This window comes from Cetorhinus maximus, chromosome 8 (genome assembly GCF_964194155.1).
Source record: "Cetorhinus maximus chromosome 8, sCetMax3.hap1.1, whole genome shotgun sequence".
Lineage (NCBI taxonomy): Eukaryota > Metazoa > Chordata > Chondrichthyes > Lamniformes > Cetorhinidae > Cetorhinus > Cetorhinus maximus.
The window spans coordinates 45,360,673-45,382,024 of NC_135886.1; the positions used below are offsets into that span (position 1 = coordinate 45,360,673).

Sequence of the window (21,352 nt, forward strand, 5' to 3'; positions counted from 1 at the left end):
TTAAAATGAAGTTTGAAGTTGAGTGCTGAAGCTGTGGCAACAACACAAATATCATAAAAGCAAAAACTGGAGGGAAACAGTCAATAGGACAACCTGCAGAGGGGAAGAGAGTTAACTTGGGGGTGGGTAAATATCATCCCCAGCCAGAAGAGGGCGGTGAAGGCACTGGGTTCACTCTTGGCTGCGCCGAGTACTCCTTGATTTTTTTTTCCTAATGACCAATCGGGGTAGGATTTACAGGTCGGGCGGACCAATGGGGTTGGAGGATTTGGCGGTGTGCGTTGCCTGGGCTGGGAGGGGGAGCTGGATTATTAACTGGGCCTTGTTCTGCTTTAAATCGGCGGGGCCATGCCGTACTATGGCTCTGAGGAGACGGTGAAGGAGCTGAGGCGAAGCCTGTCCAACCCCAATATCCAGGCCGATAGGCTCCGTTACCGGAATGTGGTGCTGAAGGTGATCCGCTACATGAGCCAGGGCCTGGATGTCTCGGCGCTCTTCATGGAGATGGTGAAGGCCAGCGCTACCGTGGACATCGTCCAGAAGAAGCTGGTCTATTTGTACATGTGCACCTACGCCACCCTGAAACCCAACCTGGCGCTTCTGGCTATCAACACTCTGCGGAAAGACTGCACTGACCCCAACCCCATGGTCAGGGGCCTGGCTCTCAGGAGCATATGCAGCTTCAGGTTTGTTGACATCTTGAGTAAGACAGTTGCCAACCCTCCAGGATTGGCCTGGGATCTCCAGACATTGAAGGTCAATTTTCAGGGCACTGCTGTGTGTAACCCTGGAGAGAAATCATAGGGTCATTTCAAAAGATAGTTTATTTTTTCCTTCATTTTCTTCGAAAATTTCCCTTTCTCACTTTTTATATGTGCAAGTGAGTGCAGATATAGGAAAATAAGACGGATGAATGAGTGTAAAAGCAAAATACTGCGGATGAATGAGTGGATGGAAAGATGGTGCAGGAGGGAGGGCTTTAGATTCCTTGGACTGGCTCTGGGGGAGATGGCACCTGTACAAGCCGGACGGGTTGCATCTGAACAGAGCCGGGACGGAGTTCCTTGCGGGTCATTTTGCTAGTGCTGTTGGGGAGGGTTTAAACTAACTCAGTAAGGGTGTAGGAACCAGGAGCGAATATCAGAAAGTAATACCAGGGTGCTTGGAATGCTGGAAGAGGCAGATACCACTAAAATAAGGAATAGTAAATTAATAGATGGAGTCAGAGTAAGGGAACAAGTAATGAAGCTTAAATCATGGTTACACTATGCACAGAGCATAGTAAATAAAATTGCGGAGTTACAGGCACAAGATTGCTTTGTAAGATTATGATGTTGTGGCGATAACAGAGACCTGTCTTAAGGAAGGGTGGATCGGGGTGTTAAATATTCCTGGTTACAAGGTGTTCAGAAAAGATAGGAAAGGGAAAAAAGGATGAGGGGAGTGCCATTTTTGGTTAAGGAGAGTGTTGCAGTACTGGAGAAAGAGTATGTGTCAGAGGATTCAAGGACAGAATCGATTTGGCTGGAGCTAAGGAATAAGAGGGGTGCAATTACATTGCTCGGTGTAATAAAGAGACCACCAGCTAGTGGGAAGGGTATAGAGGAACAAATCTGCAAGCAAATTACAGAGAGGTGTAAACATCGTAGAGTAGTTATGATGGGGGACTTTAATTACCTGTATGCAGACTGGTATAGTGGGAGTGTAAGGGGCAGTGAGGGACAAGCGTTCCTAGATTGAGTTCAGGAGAATTTCCTACAGCAGTATGTGTCCAGTCCAACAAAAGAGGAGATACTGCTAGACCTGGTTCTTGGGAATGAGGTGGGCCGAGTAGATCATGTGATAGCGGGGGAACATTTAGGGGAGAATGATCATTGTATCATAAGGTTTAGGATGATGGTGGAAAATGACATTGGTCAATCCAGAGTAAGAATAATCAACTGGCAGAGAGTGGACTTCAATGGGGCAAGAACGGAGCTGGGCCAGATAGACTTGAACCATAGGTTGGCGGGAAAAACAGTAGCTGAACAATGAACCTTCAAAGAGGAGATGGTTTGGGCACAGTCAAGGTATGTTCCCTCAAAAGGGAAGGGTAGGACAAACACATCCAGAGCTCCCTGGATGGCAAAAGGAGATAGAAATTAAGTTAAAGAAGAAAAAAGTCTGCTTATGACAGGTGTCAGGTAACAAATACAATTGAGAACCAAGCTGAATACAGAAAGTTCAGAATGGATGTGAAAAAGCAAATATAAGAAGCAAAGAAGGATTATGAAAAAAGGCTGGCAGCCAACATAAAAGAAAATCCCAAAGTATTTTCTAAGCACATCAATAGTAAAAGGGTGGTTAAAGCAGGAGTAGGGCCAATTAGGGACCAAAAAGGGGATTTACACATAAGAGGCAAGAGGCATGGCTGAGGTGTTAAATAAATACTTTGCATCTGTCTTTACCTACGAGGCAGATGCTGCCCAGGCCATGGTGACAGAGGAGGAAACTCAGTCACTAGAAGGATTTAAAATTGATGAGGAGAAGGTATTGAATAAGCTATTGGTACTTAAAGTTGATAAGGCACCGGATTGGATGAGATGCATCCAAGAATATTGAAGAAAGTGAGAGTGGAAATTGCAGAGGCACTGGCAATAATCTTTCAATATTCCCTGGATTTGGGGGAGGTGCCGGACGACTGGAGAATTGTAAAGATCTGCCCTGCAATTACAGACCAGTCAGTTTAACTTCAGTGGTGGGGAAACGTCTAGAAACAATTGTTAGGGATAGAATTAATAGTCACATAAAAAAAATGTGGATTGATTCGGAAGAGTCAGCATGGATTTGTTAAAGGAAAATTGTGTCTAACTAACTTGCTGGAGTTTTTTGAAGAGGTAACAGATGGTTGATGAAGGCAAGGCCATTGATGTGGACCTCCAAAAGACATTCGACACAGTGCCACACAACAGACTTGAGGAAAATTATAGCCCATGGAATAAAAGGGACAGTAGTTACATGGATACAAAATTGGCTGAGGGATAGGAAATAGGTTAATGGTTTTTTTTTCGGGCTGGAAGAAGGTTTTGTAGTGGAGTTCCCTAGGGGTTGGTATTGGGACCCTTGTTTTTCCTGATATATATAAATGATCTAGATCTTGATGTGCAGGAGACAGTTTCGAAGTTTGCAGACGACACAAAACTTGGGAGAATTGTAAACTGTGAGGAGGACAGTGTAGAACTTCAAAAGGACATTGACACATTGGTGGAGTGGGCAAATAGGTGGCAGATGAAGTTCAATGCATAGAAGTGTGAGGTGATACACTTAGGTACGAAGACATGGAGAGACAGTATAAAATAAAGGGTACTATTCTAAAGGGTGTGCAGGAGCAGAGACCTGGCTGTATATGTACATAAGTCATTAAAGGTGGCAGGACTGGCAGAGAGAGCCGTTTCTAAAGCGTACAGTATTCTAGGCTTTATTAATAGGGGCATTGAGAACAAGAGCAGGGAGGTTATGATGAACTTATATAAGACACTAGTCAGACCTCAGCTGGAGTATTGTGTACAGTTCTAGCCGCCACACTATAGGAAAGATGTGAACGCACTGGAGAGAGTGCAGAAGAGATTTACAAGAATGGTTCTAGGGATGAAATACTTCAGTTATGAGGAAAGATTGGAGAAGTTGGGACTGTTTTCCTTGGAGAGGAAAAGGCTAAGAGGAGACTTGATAGAAGTTTTCAAAATGATTAGGGATCTGGACAGAGTAGATAGGGAGAAACTGTCCCCCCTTTTAAACTTATTGAGAACCATAGAGCACGGTTTTAAAGTGTTTTGCAGAAGAAGCAAATGCGAGTTGAGGAAAAAACTTTTTCACACAGCGAGCAGTTAGGGTTTGGAATGCACTGCCTGGAAGTGTGGTGGAGGCAGGTTCAGTTGAGGCATTCAAGAGGGCATTGGATGATTATTTAAATAGAAACAACGTACAGGGTTACAGGGAAAAGGCAGGAGATTGGCACTAAGTTAAAATACTCTGCGAGCTGGTGCATACATGATGGGCCAAATGGCCTCCTCCTACACCACAACAATTCTGTGATATGGTAATGTGAAAACGGGCTGTTTGGCTGACAGTCAAGCATCATCCAATTGGGTATTGAGTCTTTTTGCTTTCCAGACGCAGTGGGCTGAATGGCCGCCTCCTGTGCCGTAACAATTCTGTGATTCAATTGGTGTATAGGAAGGCACTACATCACAAGGATAAATGTGTTGGCTGAAAACTGGCTGGAGTGTGGGGGCAAGTCATGTGATGAAACCTCCAGGAATACTAATTTAATCACAGTTGGCAACCCTATTTATCAGCAATGGCTCACAGTTAACACTAGTTTCTGAGTCAGAAGGTTCTGGATTCAAGTCCCACTCCAAAGCATAAAATTTGAAGCTGACATTGGTGCAGAATTAAGGGAATGCTGCACAGTCAGATGCTGTCTTTTGGCTGAGATGTTACAGAGAGGTTCTATTTGGCCCATCAGATGTACAGAAAAAATCCAATGACACTATTTTAAGAAGAGCAGAGAAAGTTCTCTGTGTTGGCTTTGTCAATATTTACTCCTTTATCAACATCACAAAAACAGATTATCTGGTCACTGTCACATTGCTGCTTGCGGGAGTTTGCTGTGGACAAATCAACTGCTGTGTTTTCTATATTGCAATAGTGGCAGCACTTCAAAAGTACTTTATTAATCTTAAAATGCTTTGGAATGTCCTGAAGTTGTGAAAGGTGCCTTAGAAATGCAAGTTTTTCTTACTGAATTTTCATTGGTGTGTGTTGCACATCAAATAGGGAAGGATTTCCCCCGTGTACCAGTGGGATGACAGACATGTTCTTTACCAATGCTGTTCTCATTTTGCTATTAAGTCTCCAAAGATGAAATGAGGCTAAATTCGAAGTAAATGAAGTTAAGGTACAGATCAGCCATGATCTAAATGAATGGCAGCACAGCTCTGAGGGACTGAATGACCTCCTCCTGTTTTGGATCGTTGAGAGTCTGAGTGAGTGATCTCTGTGTTTTGTTTAGAATGCCTGGTATAAGCGAGTACATTCAACAGCCAGTACTGAATGGATTGAGAGATAAAGCTTCCTACGTCAGGCGAGCAGCAGTCCTGGGATGTGCTAAAATGCAGACTCTTCAAGGAGACACAGAAGTTGGTAAATACAAAAGCAAACTGTTCCTTTTTATTAAGCATGTATTTTCCAGATTTACAGAATTTCTTTGGGAAGATGTAGTGTGCATGAGACTGTTTAAAACTGAAAAGAATCAGATCCACCTGCTCATGGTCTTGTTACTTGATTTTTAAAAAAAAATTACATGGGGACAGCTCAGCTTGGCTGAAAGTGTATCATTCACTGCAGGTTCCTTTTGGTGAGATCAGGAGGTGTGAGATGAACTGGTAATCCATAAATAGCTCTTCAGTCATACTGACCAGAAGGGATTTGAGTATGATTCCCTGATGTGTGTAAAGTTGGTCAGTAGCCAAGATGGCAACAGGAGACGACAGAAACAGTAGTAGGCCATTCGGGCCCTTGAACCTATTTTGCCACTCAGTTTTGTCATGGCTGATCAGTGTCCTAGCTTCCTACCTGCCTTGGTTTGTAAGACTTACAACTTTTAAGTAATGCACAATCCATTGATCTCTGTTTTGAAATTTTTCAATTGCCCTAGCCTCAATAAGTTGCCTCCAATTCCATTAATTATTATTGTTGTTGACACCGTCTTATGTGGAACCTTATTTGAATGTCTTTTGGAAGTTTATATAAATAACATCCATAGACACTCCCTTATCCACTACCTTTGTTGCATCCTCAAAAAAAGTCGGCTAAGCCTGTTAGACATAATTTCCCCCTTACAAGTCCATGCTGGCTCCAAATCAACCCGCTTTCCTAAATGTCCAGCCACTGGCCAAAAAACAAATCCTAACAACTTGCCCACAATTGACATTAGACTAATAACTCCCTAAATTCATATTTTATTTCTCCTACCCTTCTTAAATAGTGGGGTGGATTAGCAATTTTCCAATCCAGGGGAATAATTTCTGAATCAAGTTTTGGAAGAGCATGACTAACCCACCAACAATGTAAAACCATCAGGTGCTGCTGATGTGTCCAACGTTAATCTTATTGGTTTCTCCATTATCATTTTTTTTTTACTTGTATTGAATCTAGTTAGTGCCCCCCACCTTGCTTTGTTTTTAGTTTTTCTTGCTTCTCTGGTACTTTATTCTCATCCTCTACAGTGACCAATACCAGGTAGATATTTAGTAAGCCTACCATTTCATGATTGTTAAATTGCAATATCACCTAGGTTTGTTATTAAGGTGTGCACATTATTTTTAGTCACCCTCCTCTTACAATATATTTGTTAAAAACCTTTAGAGTTAATCTTAATAACCTTTGAAAGCCTTTTTTCAATTCTTTCTTTGGCAGCTTTTGTCGCTTTCTTTGTATCATGCATCTTCCCAACCCACAGCATCTCTACTGTTCCTTATTTTTGCATAAGTCCATTCTTTTAATTTTATATTCTCTCCCTCTTCCCTTTCTGGCCAAGGTTATTTCATTACATGTGCAGAGCTCTTGCCCTTTAAGGGATATGTATAGATCTTGTATTCTACCAAATATTTTTTTTGAATACTTCCCACTGTTTGCTGTAGTTTTAACGGTGATGAGTTTACGATCACATATCCATGCAGACTCTGCACCTGTCTCAGTTCATCTGATGATAAAATAGTTATCCGTGCCTTTGTTACCTCAAGATTTGACTATTCCAATGCACTCCTGGGATTTTCCCATTTTCCACCCTCCATAAACTTAAGGTTCTCTAAAACACTGTTCACTGTGTCCCAACTTGCACCAAGTTCTGTTTACCCATCACTCCATTCTCACTGACCTACGTTGGCTTTCAGTTAAGCAATTCAGAATTCTCATTCTTGTTTCAGTTCCTTCCATGGCCTTGCTTCTCCATATTTCTGTAACCTCCTCCAGCCCCTTAACTCTGGCCTTGGTAGCATCCCCGATTTCAATCACTGCACCATTGGCAGTCATATCTTTGGTTGCCAAGGCACTAAACTCTGGAATTCCCTCCCTAAATCTCTCTGCCTCTCCACCTTTCTTTCCTCCTTTAAAACTCTGCTTAAAACCTAGCTCCTTGACTAAGCTATTTTCTCCTGCACCAACACCCCCTTTTGTTTCTCAGTGTCAAATTTTGTTTGATGATGCTGCTGTAATGTGTCTTGAGAAATTTTATTCTGTTAAACTTGTCATATAAATACTTACATACAAACATTCAATTAGGAGCAGGAGTAGGCCATGCAGGCAGCCCCTTGAACCTGCTCCGCCATTTGATAAGATCATGGTTGATCTGATTATGGCCTCAACTCCACTTTACCATCTACCCTAGTCAATCAAGAAAATATCTAACTCAGCCTTCAAAACATCCAATAACCCTGCCTCCACTACTCTCTGGGGAAGGGAACTCCACAAGCTAACTACCCTCTGCGAGAAAAGATTTCTCCTCATCCCCGTCTTAAATGGGAGCCCCCTAATTTTTGAACTGTATGCCCCAGTTCTAGTCTCTCCCAAAAGGGGAAACATCCTCTCAGCATCCACCCTATCCAGTCCTCTCAAGATCTTATATATTTCAATAAGATCACCTCTCATTCTTCTAAACTCCAATGGATACAGGCCCAACCTGTCCAACCTTTCCTCGTAAGATAACCCTTTCCTCCCAGGAATCAGCCAAGTGAACCTTCTCTGAACTGCTTCTAATACTGTTATGTCCTTTCTAATAGTACTCCAGATGTGGTCTCACCAATGTCCTGTACAACTGTAGCAAAATATCCTTGCTTTTATATTCCATTTCCCTTGCAATAAACAGCATTCCATTTGCCTTCCTAAGCACTTGCTGTACCTGCATACTAATTTGCTTGTTAATAGTTCTCCCCAGGCTATTGTTTTTGCCTTATCCTTCCAAAGTCACCCTTACCTAAATTTAAAACCTGATGTGACTCTTTCTTCTCCCTCTCAATCCTAATATTGAATTCTATTATATTATGATCACTGTTGGCTAGATGTTTTCTCACCATTATATTGACTAATTTAGGTTCATTACTCATCACTAATTCAAGAGAGAGTGGTCCTTCGAAGTAGGAAGGTGGAGGAAGGAGAATGGAATTTAATTCAAAGCTTGGATTAGACTATAGCATATTATTTCTTGCTAAACCAGCTGTGTTTGTTAGCAGTCTTAGAAGTCTGAAGAGTGAAGAGATTTGGCATTGCTGTGTAGATTGTGTATCTTTTTCCCTACAGATGGGGCAGTGGTAAATGAGTTGTATGCTATGCTGCGTGACTCTGATCCCATTGTTATGGTGAACTGCTTGAGAGCATTGGAGGAAATCCTGAAACATGAAGGGGGTGTGGTCATCAACAAGCCAATAGCGCATCATCTTTTAAACAGGTTGGTTCAGTCTGTTGCCTTGTCACGTTTTAAATGTTGTGTGTGAGAACTACAGCTTTACCCCTTCTGTTGTCCAGTGTTCTCCTTCCGGAGTACTGCATTGATTTTGTCTCAGTCTTCATTTCCACCATTTTGACAATCTAAGTAAAGTGAATAATTGCTTCCCAGGTCTTGCTGTCATTTTATAGGCAACTTTCTAGGGTGATGGGGTGATTACTTCCCCCACCGCTCCCCATTCTATTACCTTCCTTGCTGCCTTTATGTTGCATTTTTTACCCTCTATTGTTTTGCTCAATTACCCATTCTTCATCTCTGAACCAAAGCATTGAAACCAACGACTGGTGGCAGGGGGTTGGTGGTGTCAGCAGCACATAGCAAAGCTTGATCATTTGCTGACAGCCCTGCTATCAAATACTAGTTACTGGATAGACATCAGGTGCAAAATTGACTATCTAACCTAGTCTGGACAGAAGTTTTCAAATCCAGATTGTCATCAAGTGATTGCTGCTGGAAAAGTACATGAATGTGAGGACAGCATTAAGCTCAGGTGTAATTCCTCCTATGGCCAAATAGCTTGCCATTATCTAGCTACGTTTGGGTGAAGTACTGAAGACAGTATTCCACAAGTTTGTGTCTTCAGCCAAAAAGGGTAACATTTCAGTATTGTGGAATAAGTAGGAAAAGGAATATAATGATGAAAGCTGGAGTGTTTTTATTAAAGAATTCTACTTCAATTTATTTATTTGTATAGAATGAAAGACTTGGATCATTGGGGGCAAAGTGAAGTGCTGGCATTCCTGGTTCGCTACAAGACCCGAACTGAAGATGAAGTGTTCATTATTCTAAATGTGCTCGATGGCTTTCTCAAGAGCAGTCAGCCTAATGTTGTCATGGCGACCACCAAACTTTTCCTCCTCCTGTCCGAAGATTTCCCCAATGTGCAGATGGACATTCTGGAACGGGTTAAAGGGCCACTGCTGGCAATCTGCACCTCTGAGTGCCATGAGCTGTGTTTTATGGGCTTGTGTCACGCACGGGAGATCCTTCGTAGCTTGCCTGGGCACTTCAGTGGACACTACAAGAAGTTCTTCTGCACTTACTCTGAGCCGAATTACATCAAATACCAGAAGATGGAGATCCTGAGGGACCTGGTGAATGATGAAAATGTCCAGCAGATACTTGAGGAGCTTCAGACCTACTGCACAGATGTTTCTGTAGAGCTAGCCCAGATGGCCATTTTAAATATAGGTACCATCCATTTGTCATGTTCATATCTTTTAATCTGACCCTGCTGTTCTCTAGACCCAATCAGGTAGTTCTCTAAAACCTTTCAAATATTACCCCTACTTTATGCTGAGATAAAATACAAATTTATCTGAGGGCCATGCTTTTTTGTGTTTTTAGCTAAGAATGGGAAAAGTCTGCATTGCAGTATTTACTTGCAGATGTGGCCCCACTATTGCACTACTGCACTGGGTGGGAGGCCTTAACCTGCTCTATTTCTGACCTGGGCTTGTTCAACCCTCCTTTAATGTTCCTGATGGTCCCTAGCTCTCTCAGGGAAAACCATGTGGATTCTGAAACAAAAACAAAAGTACCTGGAAAAACTCAGCAGGTCTGACAGCATCTGCGGAGAGGAACACAGTTAACGTTTCGAGTCTGAATGACTCTTCAACAGAACTAAGGAAAAATAGAAAAGAGGTGAAATATAAGCTGGTTTAAGGAGGGGGTGGGACAGGTAGAGCTGGATAGAGGGCCAGTGATAGGTGGAGATAACCAAAAGATGTCATAGACAAAAGGACAAAGAGGTGTGGATTCTGATTTTGGTGTAGAACCCAGAACTCCTGATCATGAAAAATCCTGCATTCTGTTTCCCAGCAGCTGGATTGCAGGGACATGTCAGTGCATCCTGTGACTTCTCAAATGGTAACCGCCAGTACACTCGCTGTCCTTGGCCTGGGAGAATGCATTTTTTTCAACTGCCAGCGAAATCTCACGTTCATCAACTAACAATCACACTATTTGATTATGTTTCTGTCAGGCCTTCTTTTTCAGTTTGTACCTCTAGGTTCCTGCTGGTGGCGCTGCTGAGCTACCTATAGTCACTCAACAGTGTCACTCACAGGAGGCCTTGATACTGCTGCTCGGTTGTAAACACAGCTGTGATTTATAGTCCTCACATCTGCTAATGTGCTAAATTCTGGAGTTCGGTTTCATGACTGAAATGAGTTCATTTGATAACAAAGTCTCTGAGTTGCACCATAGATTTGGGGAGCTGTTTTTAAGCTTTGGAGATGATTGTAGCATTGCAAGATAATTACAGTTGAAGGCAATTTAGCCCATTAACGGAGACGCAACCTACAGTTCTCCTCATTGCAGCATTGAATTACTACTTAACCAATTGCAGGTTTTCTTTACACCCACTATTGTATGTGTCTGTTCCATGCATTGAGAACTCTAACCCCAACGTCAATTCTAAATTTAATGTTACTAATTTGAAGCTGTGTTCCCTTGTCCTACTCCCGAAGTTTAATTTTTTTTTGAATTACTTTTTCTATACCATAGCTATCATAGAACTTCTATAAGATCACTTCTTGGATGTCTCATCTCTAGGTCTTAAAGCCCAATTCTCTCCAGTCTTTCCTGACAGCAACTAAGGACTCTAAGGGACAGTCTCATGGTTCTTTGTTGCACTGCCTGAATGTTTCCCATATTTCTCATGGACCAGAACTGGACAAATTGATCAAACCTTTTTGCATCCTCTGTCTAATTAGGTTAGTACGACAACATGTGCAGTAACATGCTGAACTATTGACTGAACTAGATTCTTTTTCTCTTACTGGGGCTCTTTTGACTTTTTTTGCTCCCTTTTATTTTATTCCCCTAATATTCTGCCTTATTCCCTATTTAAGGTTTGCTTGTGAGGTCACCCTCTGCCAACTCTTGTAGGTGGGCCGCATTACTTATGTGAGTCTGAGTAGAAAGTGACACCTGGCAGGTACATCACCCCTGACCCCAGTCCTTGTCCCTCCCAACATTTATCCGATTCTGCAGTCACCTCTAACGAGTTACTGGATCCGTAGCCCTTGGCCTTTTTTCTCTCCCTCTCCCATTCATAGACACTTAGGCCAGTTTTAGCAGCCCTATTGATGCTTCTAGCTGAGATCAGCTAACTGAGCACGGTCTAGGGATCGAAGTTGGAGATTCTCATTTCTCTACAGCTCAGTTATTCGCTGCCGTAACCAGCTGAGCGATGGACAGAACTTAAGTTTATTTTAGCCCTTTGCCTGTTAACTAAACGAGAACTTCAGGCAGGCAGCACATATGCTGTAGATGGAGCTTTTGGGTTAATATGCAAGAGAAGCATATCTTCTGAAGAGTAGTACAGGGAATCTCCCCATCACTTTAATCATGTGTTGTCTTTCGTAGGTCGAATTGCACGGACATACAGTGAAAAGTGTATGGTTATTTTGACAGGGCTGCTGGGCCTCAAGCAGGAACATATTACTTCAGGTACAGCACTCTTCCAGTCTCTAGCCATCAATATTTGCTCAGATTTATCAATGTTAAACTTATCAGTCTCTGTTTGTCTTCAGCTGTTGTTCAAACTTTTCGTGACCTTGTATGGCTGTGTCCCCAGTGTACAGTGACTGTATGCCAGGCACTACCAGGCTGCGAGGAAACCATTCAAGACAGTGAGGTAGGTTAACAGGGATGAGATAGCAATTGTTGCTTTTAAGTCCTGTGATGACCTGCATAGAGTTTCACCGTTGGCCTAGGTACTGAACCATGCAGATCTGGAATGTCCCAAATTCAAAATCTTAAGCCAATCTCAGCCAGATTAATGCATTTGATCTTCTTGCCCCCAGGCTAGGGGAGAAACATGTGGCTGGGAGGAGAAGACTGAGCCACAATTCTTTCTGCTGCTCACTATCCAGTAGCTTTCTCGAATCTATATGGATGTCAGGCAAGACCTAAATTGAGTTATCCCCATGGTCATATAGTTTACCAATTTGCTGTGGGCTTAAAAAACACTGACTAGCATTTGAGCAAGCTGCTACAGAAAAGTTTAGCCCTTGGAGACCTGCAGGATTATAAGTAAAGCTTCAGAGAATTAACCAATGCTCCTTTTTTCCTTCCCTCCACCCCTTGCCCTCGCAAACCAGGGGAAGCAGGCCTTGATCTGGCTCCTCGGGATGCATGGAGAGCAGGTTCCCAATGCTGCTTACGTCTTGGAGGAGTTTGTGGACAGCGTGAAAATGGAGACCTCTGCGGCAGTGAAGCTGGAGCTGCTCACAGCGATGGTGCGCCTGTTCCTGAGCCGCCCAGCTGAATGTCAAGACATGCTGGGGAGACTGCTTTATTATGTTATCGGTATGGATTGTGCAATTGACAGAAGGTTAGGATTAGCTCTGGGAGTTGTGGGCTGGGGAGGAATGATTCTCTCCTCTCTTCCTATCCTAAAGGCTGTGACTCTTGCTTGAGGTTTGGTCCCATGGGTGCCTGGCATCAGTGGACATTGGTCATTGTGTGAGCAGGGCTGGGGGTGGGTGGGGTGAGTTGAAGATTCTATAAGATGGTTGCAGTCAGAAATAACTTCAAGTTAAACAGTTTTGCAGCAGTCTTACTTCATTATTGCGTGATTGTTGGATGGCAGTTGCAAATTGGTGCCTTGTCTTAGTTGCAGCCATGTTTCTTTGAAACCCAGTTGTTGTAGGGCATGAACTGGGCAGAGAAAAGGGAGCTACTGTTTAGAAAATGTGAGACCCTCGATGCGGAGGTGTTCTGTTGATGTGAGGCTTTACATTGTTGGCAAGTTCATACTTGGTCAGTGTGAGCCTTGTTTATGCTGGACGAGTCTGGATTTTGAGATGTGCAAGGGCAGCAATTGGGCGTGAAGCAAAGAATGAAGTGATGGATGGGCTGTGTTTTGTGATTTCAAGGTAGTTTAAAGGTCTGAAAGGCATAAGGAGAGCAGCCTTATTCTCTCCTTGTTGGTGTAAAAATAAGTAGTAGTTGTGGAAATCTTTATTACTGAGTTTAAAAGTGAATTTCGAGTCTTTCCCTTCTGGCCTGTTCAGCCACATCACCAATGGAGAGGGGTTAACCTAGTCCCAAAAAAAGTTCCATGCATTTTGAGTGAAAGTTGAAAGCCTGGTCAGCCTTGGAGATAACAGAAAAACACAAGGTCAGAAAAAGCGCCCATCATTTGGGTCAGCTGCATGATACTGGGTGAAGAAGAAATCCAAAATGGCCAGTCTCCATGGGAGCTAGATGGTTGTTCCTTAAATGGTAATGAATATTTTCATGATTGTGTAATTCTTAATTGGGCATTGGGGAAGTACCATGGAAGGGTTGTTCCTCTTGAAATTATTTTATTCCTGTTGAAGTAACACTAAGGTTTTCCTGACATGTCTTGGAATGTTATTCAGAATGAGCAAAATATACTTCAGGTTCCTATGAAATTCAGGCTATAATTTCTTTAATCCTTAATTTGTTCCCACTGACATTTTGTCGCTTTTCATACTTATAGCTTTCTACCTCCTCAGCTCCCTGCCAATTTTGTCCTTTACCCTCCAGAAACCATTGATCCTTTCTTTGGCTGCATAGGTCCTGGTCACCCTCCAGTACTTTGCCCAAAATACCATTGTCAGTGTGAATATTGATGGCCTATACAAACACAGGAGCTTCACAGCCAAAACCTGATCCTGTTCACACCCGGTATGTACATCCTGGCTGACTTTATTGCTCTTCATTATGCAGAGCTGAATTGTAGCATCCGTATCTTGCCTTGATGTCAGCGAACCCTTCACAATGGAAATCAAATGTGGAATCTTTCTAGTTCCTGTTTAGTTTGGCTACTTGCTGGATAAACTCAGATGAACCGTCACTCATCCATAGATGCCAGCTATTTTCCAGCATTTGGTCTGCAAAGCTGTTTCGATGTGAGCATATACAGCAGTTGATTACAAGGGATATCATAGCCGATGTTGTTTTCTTACTAGACTATCGTGCATATTTTTGCTGTATGTCTTAGGTCAGTTATTTTAGTGCAGATTGGTGATCAAATCTGACATCTCATTGGATTTATGGTTCAGTTCCAACTAGGTAATGCATTTATGAATCAACTGCAGGTTTTTAAGATGAACTCAGATATGTGCTGCTATTCTCAACGTAGGCATTTGATTTTTTTTTCTGACAGAGGAAGAGTTGGATATGGCTGTGCGTGATCGTGGATTGCTATATTATCGGCTGCTTCAACAAGGAGTCGAGGAGGTCAAGCGAGTAGTCTGTGGACCGAGATCTGATCCATCCTTGGATGTAATAAGTGGTCGAGCCAATGAGGCAGTCAGTGCCTGGGCCAAAGACTTTAACACACTAATATCAATCTATGGTCAAGAACAATGGGGTCGTCTATCAGCACCTAAAGGGGACTCCTTAGAAGTTCTGCAGGTGTCAGCAGTAAAGTCAGATGAGACGGGTAAGGAGTTAATATAGTCTTGCTCCAAGCCTGAACTGCTCACCGACCAACTCCCTATAGTATGACACATCATCCAGGCTTCCGAGTTGTGTTTTTCCATTTGCATGTTCCAGCCCCTCAGACCTTTCATTTCTGACATTGGACTAATTCCACCAGGAGTGGCAGCTCCTCCACTCACTGTGACCTGACCTTTGGAACGTCACATGATCATTACATTGCCTTCCTATTTCTCTTCCTGCCATCAAAAGCTCTTAAAGTTCTATCTCTTGGACTATGATTTCATCCACTATCTCCTGCTTAGTGCTGAATTGTAAATATCTTTCATTTGAGGGGTTATCTGTAAATGCAAGTTCTTATCATTAGTCCACTGGTGTCACCTGTTTCAAGTTTATTTTAAGAATATTTGCACCAGGTGTGAAATTTAAAATGGGGTTGGTAATGCATTTGCTGATAGAACAAATCAACCAGTCAGAGGAATCTCACCAGACAAATAACTCTACTTAGATATTCTCCGTTAGCTGTACAAACCCATGTTTGACTTTGAGTAAGGTTTATTTTGATCACTGTTGACCATCTACAGAAGTTGGAACCAGACTGTATACCACTGTGCCGCCACCTCTGCTGGGTCTGTCCTGCCAGTGGGACAGGACATACCCAGGGATGGTGATGGTGGTGTCTGAGACGTTATCTGTAAGGTATGTTTCCGTGAGGATGACTGTGTCAGGCTGTTGCTTGGCGAGCCTGTGAGATAGCTATCCCAATTTTGGCACTAGCCCCCAGATGTTAGCAAGGAGGACTTTGCAAGGTCGACAGGGCTGCGATTGCCATTGTCGTTTCTGGTGCCTAAGTTGATGCCAGGTGGGGTCCATCTTAATTAGCACTTTTCTTAGACAAATATCACCACCTTCAACACCTCTTTGATCCTTTTGTCTGTGACATCTTTTGATTATCTGCTCCTATCACTGCTTGCTTATCTCCACAATCACCACACCCTCAACTTCTCTCTCTCCCCGCCCCCCCCACCTTAAACCAGTTTATATTTCACCTCTCTCCTAACTATGCTTCAGTTCTGCCGAAGGGTCGTGAAGACTCGAAACGTTAACTGATTTCTTCTCCACCGATGCTGCCAGACCTGCTGAGTTTTTCCAGGTAATTCTGTTTTTGTTTTGGGGTCCATCTGGTTTCATTCCTTTTTTTTTGTGACTTTGTAGCGGTTTGTTGCAACTGAGTGACTTGCTAGGCCATTTCAGAGGGCATTTAAGAGTCATTAAGAGATATTGCTGTGTGTCTGGAATCACATCGTCACAAATCTGTCCCTGGATGACAGATTTCCTTCCCTAAAGGGTATTAGTGAACCATTAGAACAATCGACAATGGTTCCATGGTAATCATTAGACTTTTAATTCCAGATTTTTATTGAATTCAAATTCCACCATCTGCTGTGAAAAATTCCACCATCTGGCAGGATTTGAACCTAGGTGCCCAGAGCACTACCCTGGGTCTCTGGATTACTAACCCAGCGACAATACCACTACACCATCGCCTCCCCCAAGGATGGTCCCAAGGCACTGTGCACCTTTTCATATATCTTGTTAGTTTAGCATAGAGTATTTGGTGAGTGATATTTGCAGTAAGAGAAAGTGCCTTGTTTAAAAACTTTAAATGTCCAATGCTCCAAAATTCTAGTGGGCAGTTGTAGCATCTGTGTAGTGTTAAGCTGTATAGATTGGAAAGTCCTAGATTTGATTTGTCTATGCTGGGTTAGCTGATTTCAGTTGAGGGAGCACGAAGGATGCTATTCTGCGCTAAGGAGGGGCGACAAATGTGCTAATCACCATCCACTGACTCCTGTTGGAAAAGTGCTTGGGTGCAGACTTCAGGTGAGAATGTGATCCCTCCCCGCTAATAGTTGTATACCCTTCTGATATGCTGTCTAGGTACACACATGAAGAAAGTCTACTTTGGCAAGGTACCAAATAGCTCCTAGAACTCCCTTCAGGGTAGGAGGGAAAAGGGCTTTTCTCATCCAGTAATGGGCTTTGTTTCACTCGCATGTTCTGTGGGGATGACTTTTTTTCTTCAAACTGTGTAACTTTTTCTGTTTTCTACAAAGACACAAACCCAGAACAAAGGGAAGAGATGGTCCTGGACTCTGGATCAGTAAATTTGGAGACCAGCGCCCACTTGTCACCAGAGCAGTTTGAGGAACACTGGACTCGCCTGGAAGCTGCTAAAGTTGTGTCTGTGGACTGGCACAAAGACTTATGCCCTGATGCCATCCAGTCTGCCTTTCAGTTTGTTCACATCCAGCCCGTTGCAATTAGCCGAGCAGGAGCACAGCCCTGGAAGGCCTACCTGTTTGCGAGAAATGAGACTGGGTCACTGTTTTTGATTGAACTGTTAATTGCAAAAGGCAAGGGGAACTTACAAGTTACCATTAAGCAAGAGAATAGCAGCGAAGAGCTACTCAACAATTTCATCACTGTTGTTAAGTCTGTAATACAGGCCTTGGATAAGAGTAAAGGTTAGACCTTGAATACATTTGAATAACTGCAGGAAAAGAGTGCTGTCCAAGCGAGATAAACCAATTCCACCTTTAGCTCATTACTGCTGTAAGACGTTGGTGGAGTAAAATAGCTCCAGCGTTTGCCTGCCTGACTGGAACTGCAAAAGTGATTCATTTTGTAACATCGTCTTGAAATGTTTTGATGTGGTAAAGCATTTTATAAATACAACAATTTTATTTTTGCAATACAGGACACGTTGAATCTAGTTAATAGCAAGGCCAGTAAACATTTCAGTCAAAATTCTAAGTGGGCTTAGTTCAAAGAACTCCAGTTGTGCGCATATGCAACTCCGGTGCAAAAAAACTTCCCCTTAGGAGCTGATCTTTTAAAAATTCATTCACAGGATGTGGACTTCGCTTGCTGGGCCAGCATTTGTTGCCCATCCCTAGTTCCCTTTGAGAAGGTGGTGGTGAGCTGCCGCCTTGAACCGCTGCAATTCATGTGGTCTAGGTACATCCACAATGATGTTAGGAAGGGAGTTCCGAGATTTTGACCCTGCAACAGTGAAGGAAAGGCGATACATTTCCAAGTCAGGATAGTAAGTGACTTGGAGGGGAACTTCCATGTGGTGGTGTTCTCATCTATCTGCTGCCCTTGTCCTTCTAGATGGTAGTGGTCATTCGTAAGGAATGCCTAAGGAACCTTGGTGAATTCCTACAATGCATCTTGTAGATGGTACATACTGCTGCTACTGTGCATTGTTGGTGGAGGGAGTGAATGTTTGTGGGTGTGGTGCCAATCAAGCGGGCTGCATTGTCCTGGATGGTGTCAAGCTTCTTGAGTATTGTGGGAGCTGCACTCATCCAGGCAAGCAGAGAGTGTTCCAGCACACTCCTGACTTGTGCCTTGTAAATGGTGGACTTTTGGGAGTTGGGAGGTGAGTTACTCGTCGCAGGATTCCTAGCCTCTGACTAGCTCTTGTAACCACAGTATTTGTATGGCTAGTCCAGTTCAGTTTCTGGTTAATGGTAACCCCCAGGATGTTGATAGGGGATTCAGTGATGGTAATGCCATTGAACGTCAAGGGGTGATGGTTAGATTCTCTCTTGTTGGAGATGATCATTACCTGGCACTTGTGTGGCGAGAATGCTACTCGCTACTTGTCAGCCCAAGCCTGGATATTGTCCAGGTCTTGCTGCATTTTGACATAGACTGCTTCAGTATCTGAGGAGTCGGGAATGATGCTGAACATTGTGCAATCATCAGCAAACATCCCCACTTCTGACATTATGATGGAAGGTCATTGATGAAGCAGCTGAAGATGGCTGGGCTGAGGACACTACCCTGAGGAGCTCCTGCAGTGATATCCTGGAGCTGAGATGATTGACCTCCAACTACCGCAGTCATCTTCCTTTGTGTAGATATGACTCTAACCAGTGGCAAGCTTTCCCCCTGATTTCCATTGACTCCAGTTTTGCTAGGGCTCCTTGATGCCACACTCTATCAAATGCTGCCTTGATGTCAAGGGCAGTCACTCTCATCTTATTTCGGGAGTTCAGCTCTTTTGTCAATGTTTGAACCAAGGCTGTAATGAGGTCAGGAGCTGAGTGGCCCTGACGGAACCCAAACTGGGCAGGTTATTGCTAAGCAAGTGCCGCTTGATAGCACTACTGATGATCCCTTCCATCACTTTACTGATAATTGAGAGTAGACTGATGGGAAGGTAACTGGCCGGGTTGGATTTGTCCTGCTTTTTGTGTACAGGACATACCTGGGCAATTTTCCATGTAGCCGGGTAGATGCCACTGCTGTAGCTGTACTAGAACAGCTTGCCTAGAGGCGTGGCAAGTTCTGGGGCACAAGTCTTCACTACTATTACTGGAATATTGTCAGGGCCCATAGCTATTGCACTATCTAGTGCCTTCAGCTGTTTCTTGATATCACGTGGAGTGTATCGAATTGGCTGAAGACTGGCATCTGTGATGCTGGGGATCTCTGGAGGAGGCCGAGATGGATCATCCACTCAGCACTTCTGGCTGAAGATTGTAGCAAATGCTTTTGCACTGATGTACTGGGATCCCTCATCATTGAGGATGGGGATATTTGTGGAGCTACCTCCTCCAGTGAGTTTTAATTGCCCACCACCGTTCATGACCTGATGTGGCAAAACTGCAGAGCTGAGATATGATCCGTTGCTTAGCTCTGTCTTTCACTTCCTGCTTATGCTATTTGGCATGCAGTAGTCCTGTGCTATATCATCACTAGGTGAGGTTCAATTACAATCCTTCTGCTGTTGGCCCACAGCACCTCATGGATACCCAGCCTTGAGCTGCTAGATCTGTTTGAAATCTATCCCATTTAGCACGGTGGTAGTGCCACACAACATGATGGAGGGCATCCCCATTGTGTAGGCAGGACTTTGTCTCCACAATGGTGGTCACTCCTACTGACAATGCCATGGACAGATGCATCTGCGGCAGGCAGGTTGGCAAGGATGAGGTCAAGAGTTTGTAGTGGTTTAATACAGCTGAGTGTCTTGCTACTTCAGAGGACATTTAAGAGTCAAACACCTTGCTGTGGGTCTGGAGTCACATGCAGGTTAGGATGGCAGATTTCCTTCCTTCCCTAAAGGATGTTAATGAACCAGATGCGTTTTTACAACAATCAACAGTGGTTTCATGGTCATCATTAGACTTTTAATTCCAGATTTTTATTGAATTCAAGTTCCACCGACTGCCATTAGAACCCAGATCTCTGGATTCCTAGTCCAACGACAATACCACTACGCCATCGCCTCCCTTTAGTTCACTTATAAGCTGCCTTTCACTTGATGTTCCAATGCACTATTTTTGGCTTACTCTTTTTATAAAGGAAAAGAAAGCGTCACATTTTTACAATCGAGCAGCAGGTAAGATTTCTGGCTACTTAATCTGAATTGGCGAGGTTAGTTGATGGATAAATGTTGGCCAGGATATTGGGTGTACTTCCCCCACTCTTTGAATAGTATCTTTTTACATACTAAACAGGCAGCCTACTCTGTTTAATGTCTCATACAAAGTATGGCATCTCCAACAATACAGAGCTCCCTTAGTACTGCACAGAAGATTCTGTGCTTAAATCTTCAACCCTCTGACTTGGAGATGAGTGCTATTGCTGAGCTGACAGAACTCGGGTTGTACAGATGTACATTAAGCTTCTTCAGTAGTTCCTTGGGTGGCTTGGTTTCCAGGTTTGGTCAATACTGAGCTAGTGTTGTTTGCTGGTACATCAGATTCAATATACAGGAACTAGAGCTTGTTCATTGTGACCAATTTTTACATTTTAATCTGATCTGATTTCAGTTGAAACAATGGCACTGGTATTAGTTTTGCTATCTATGTATAGATATATGCTTTGTATTCATCTACATTAGTGACCGCTGCAGAGATCTGTGCTATTTGCACTAAGGAGCCTTTTCCAATAGAAGCTGTTCAGCAAGTGACGCAATTCTGTAGTGACCTGATTGATCTGGTTGCAGGCCACCTGATGTGGAAAGTTATACCGACCAGCAGTGCATGCATTTGCTGAGTGTACTTCTGCCAAAGTCCCTGCCTGCAAACCTGACATCCATCCAGTCAACTGGGAGCCATTTGTCTTCATGGGTCACTGGTATTTTTCATCATCAAAGGCACCCATTGAAAGACACACCAAAAGACAGATTTTGATACCTTTATGAACACTCCTGCTGGATTCTTTACTTTGTGAACTTGCCTCCAATGGAATTCTTACCACCTGGGAAAAGATTGTCCTATGCTATGGCACAGCCGATGGTAAATGCTGAGCTGCTCAAATCCCAAAGGGAAACTTGAAACAACTGTTTTGCAATTTGTATACTTTTCG

General features: G+C 43.2%; 1 protein-coding gene across 1 annotated transcript; it reads left to right on the forward strand.

Annotated features, from left to right (window-relative positions):
• Positions 1-247: 247 nt before the first annotated feature.
• Positions 248-17,722, forward strand: ap4b1 (adaptor related protein complex 4 subunit beta 1). Its single transcript, XM_078546775.1, has 9 exons — positions 248-686; positions 5,054-5,184; positions 8,338-8,485; positions 9,237-9,733; positions 11,915-11,998; positions 12,082-12,185; positions 12,652-12,859; positions 14,688-14,966; positions 17,080-17,722. Exons 1-9 carry the CDS (start codon positions 349-351, stop codon positions 17,493-17,495), a joined length of 2,205 nt encoding a protein of 734 aa, XP_078402901.1. The 5' UTR covers positions 248-348; the 3' UTR covers positions 17,496-17,722.
• Positions 17,723-21,352: the final 3,630 nt, after the last annotated feature.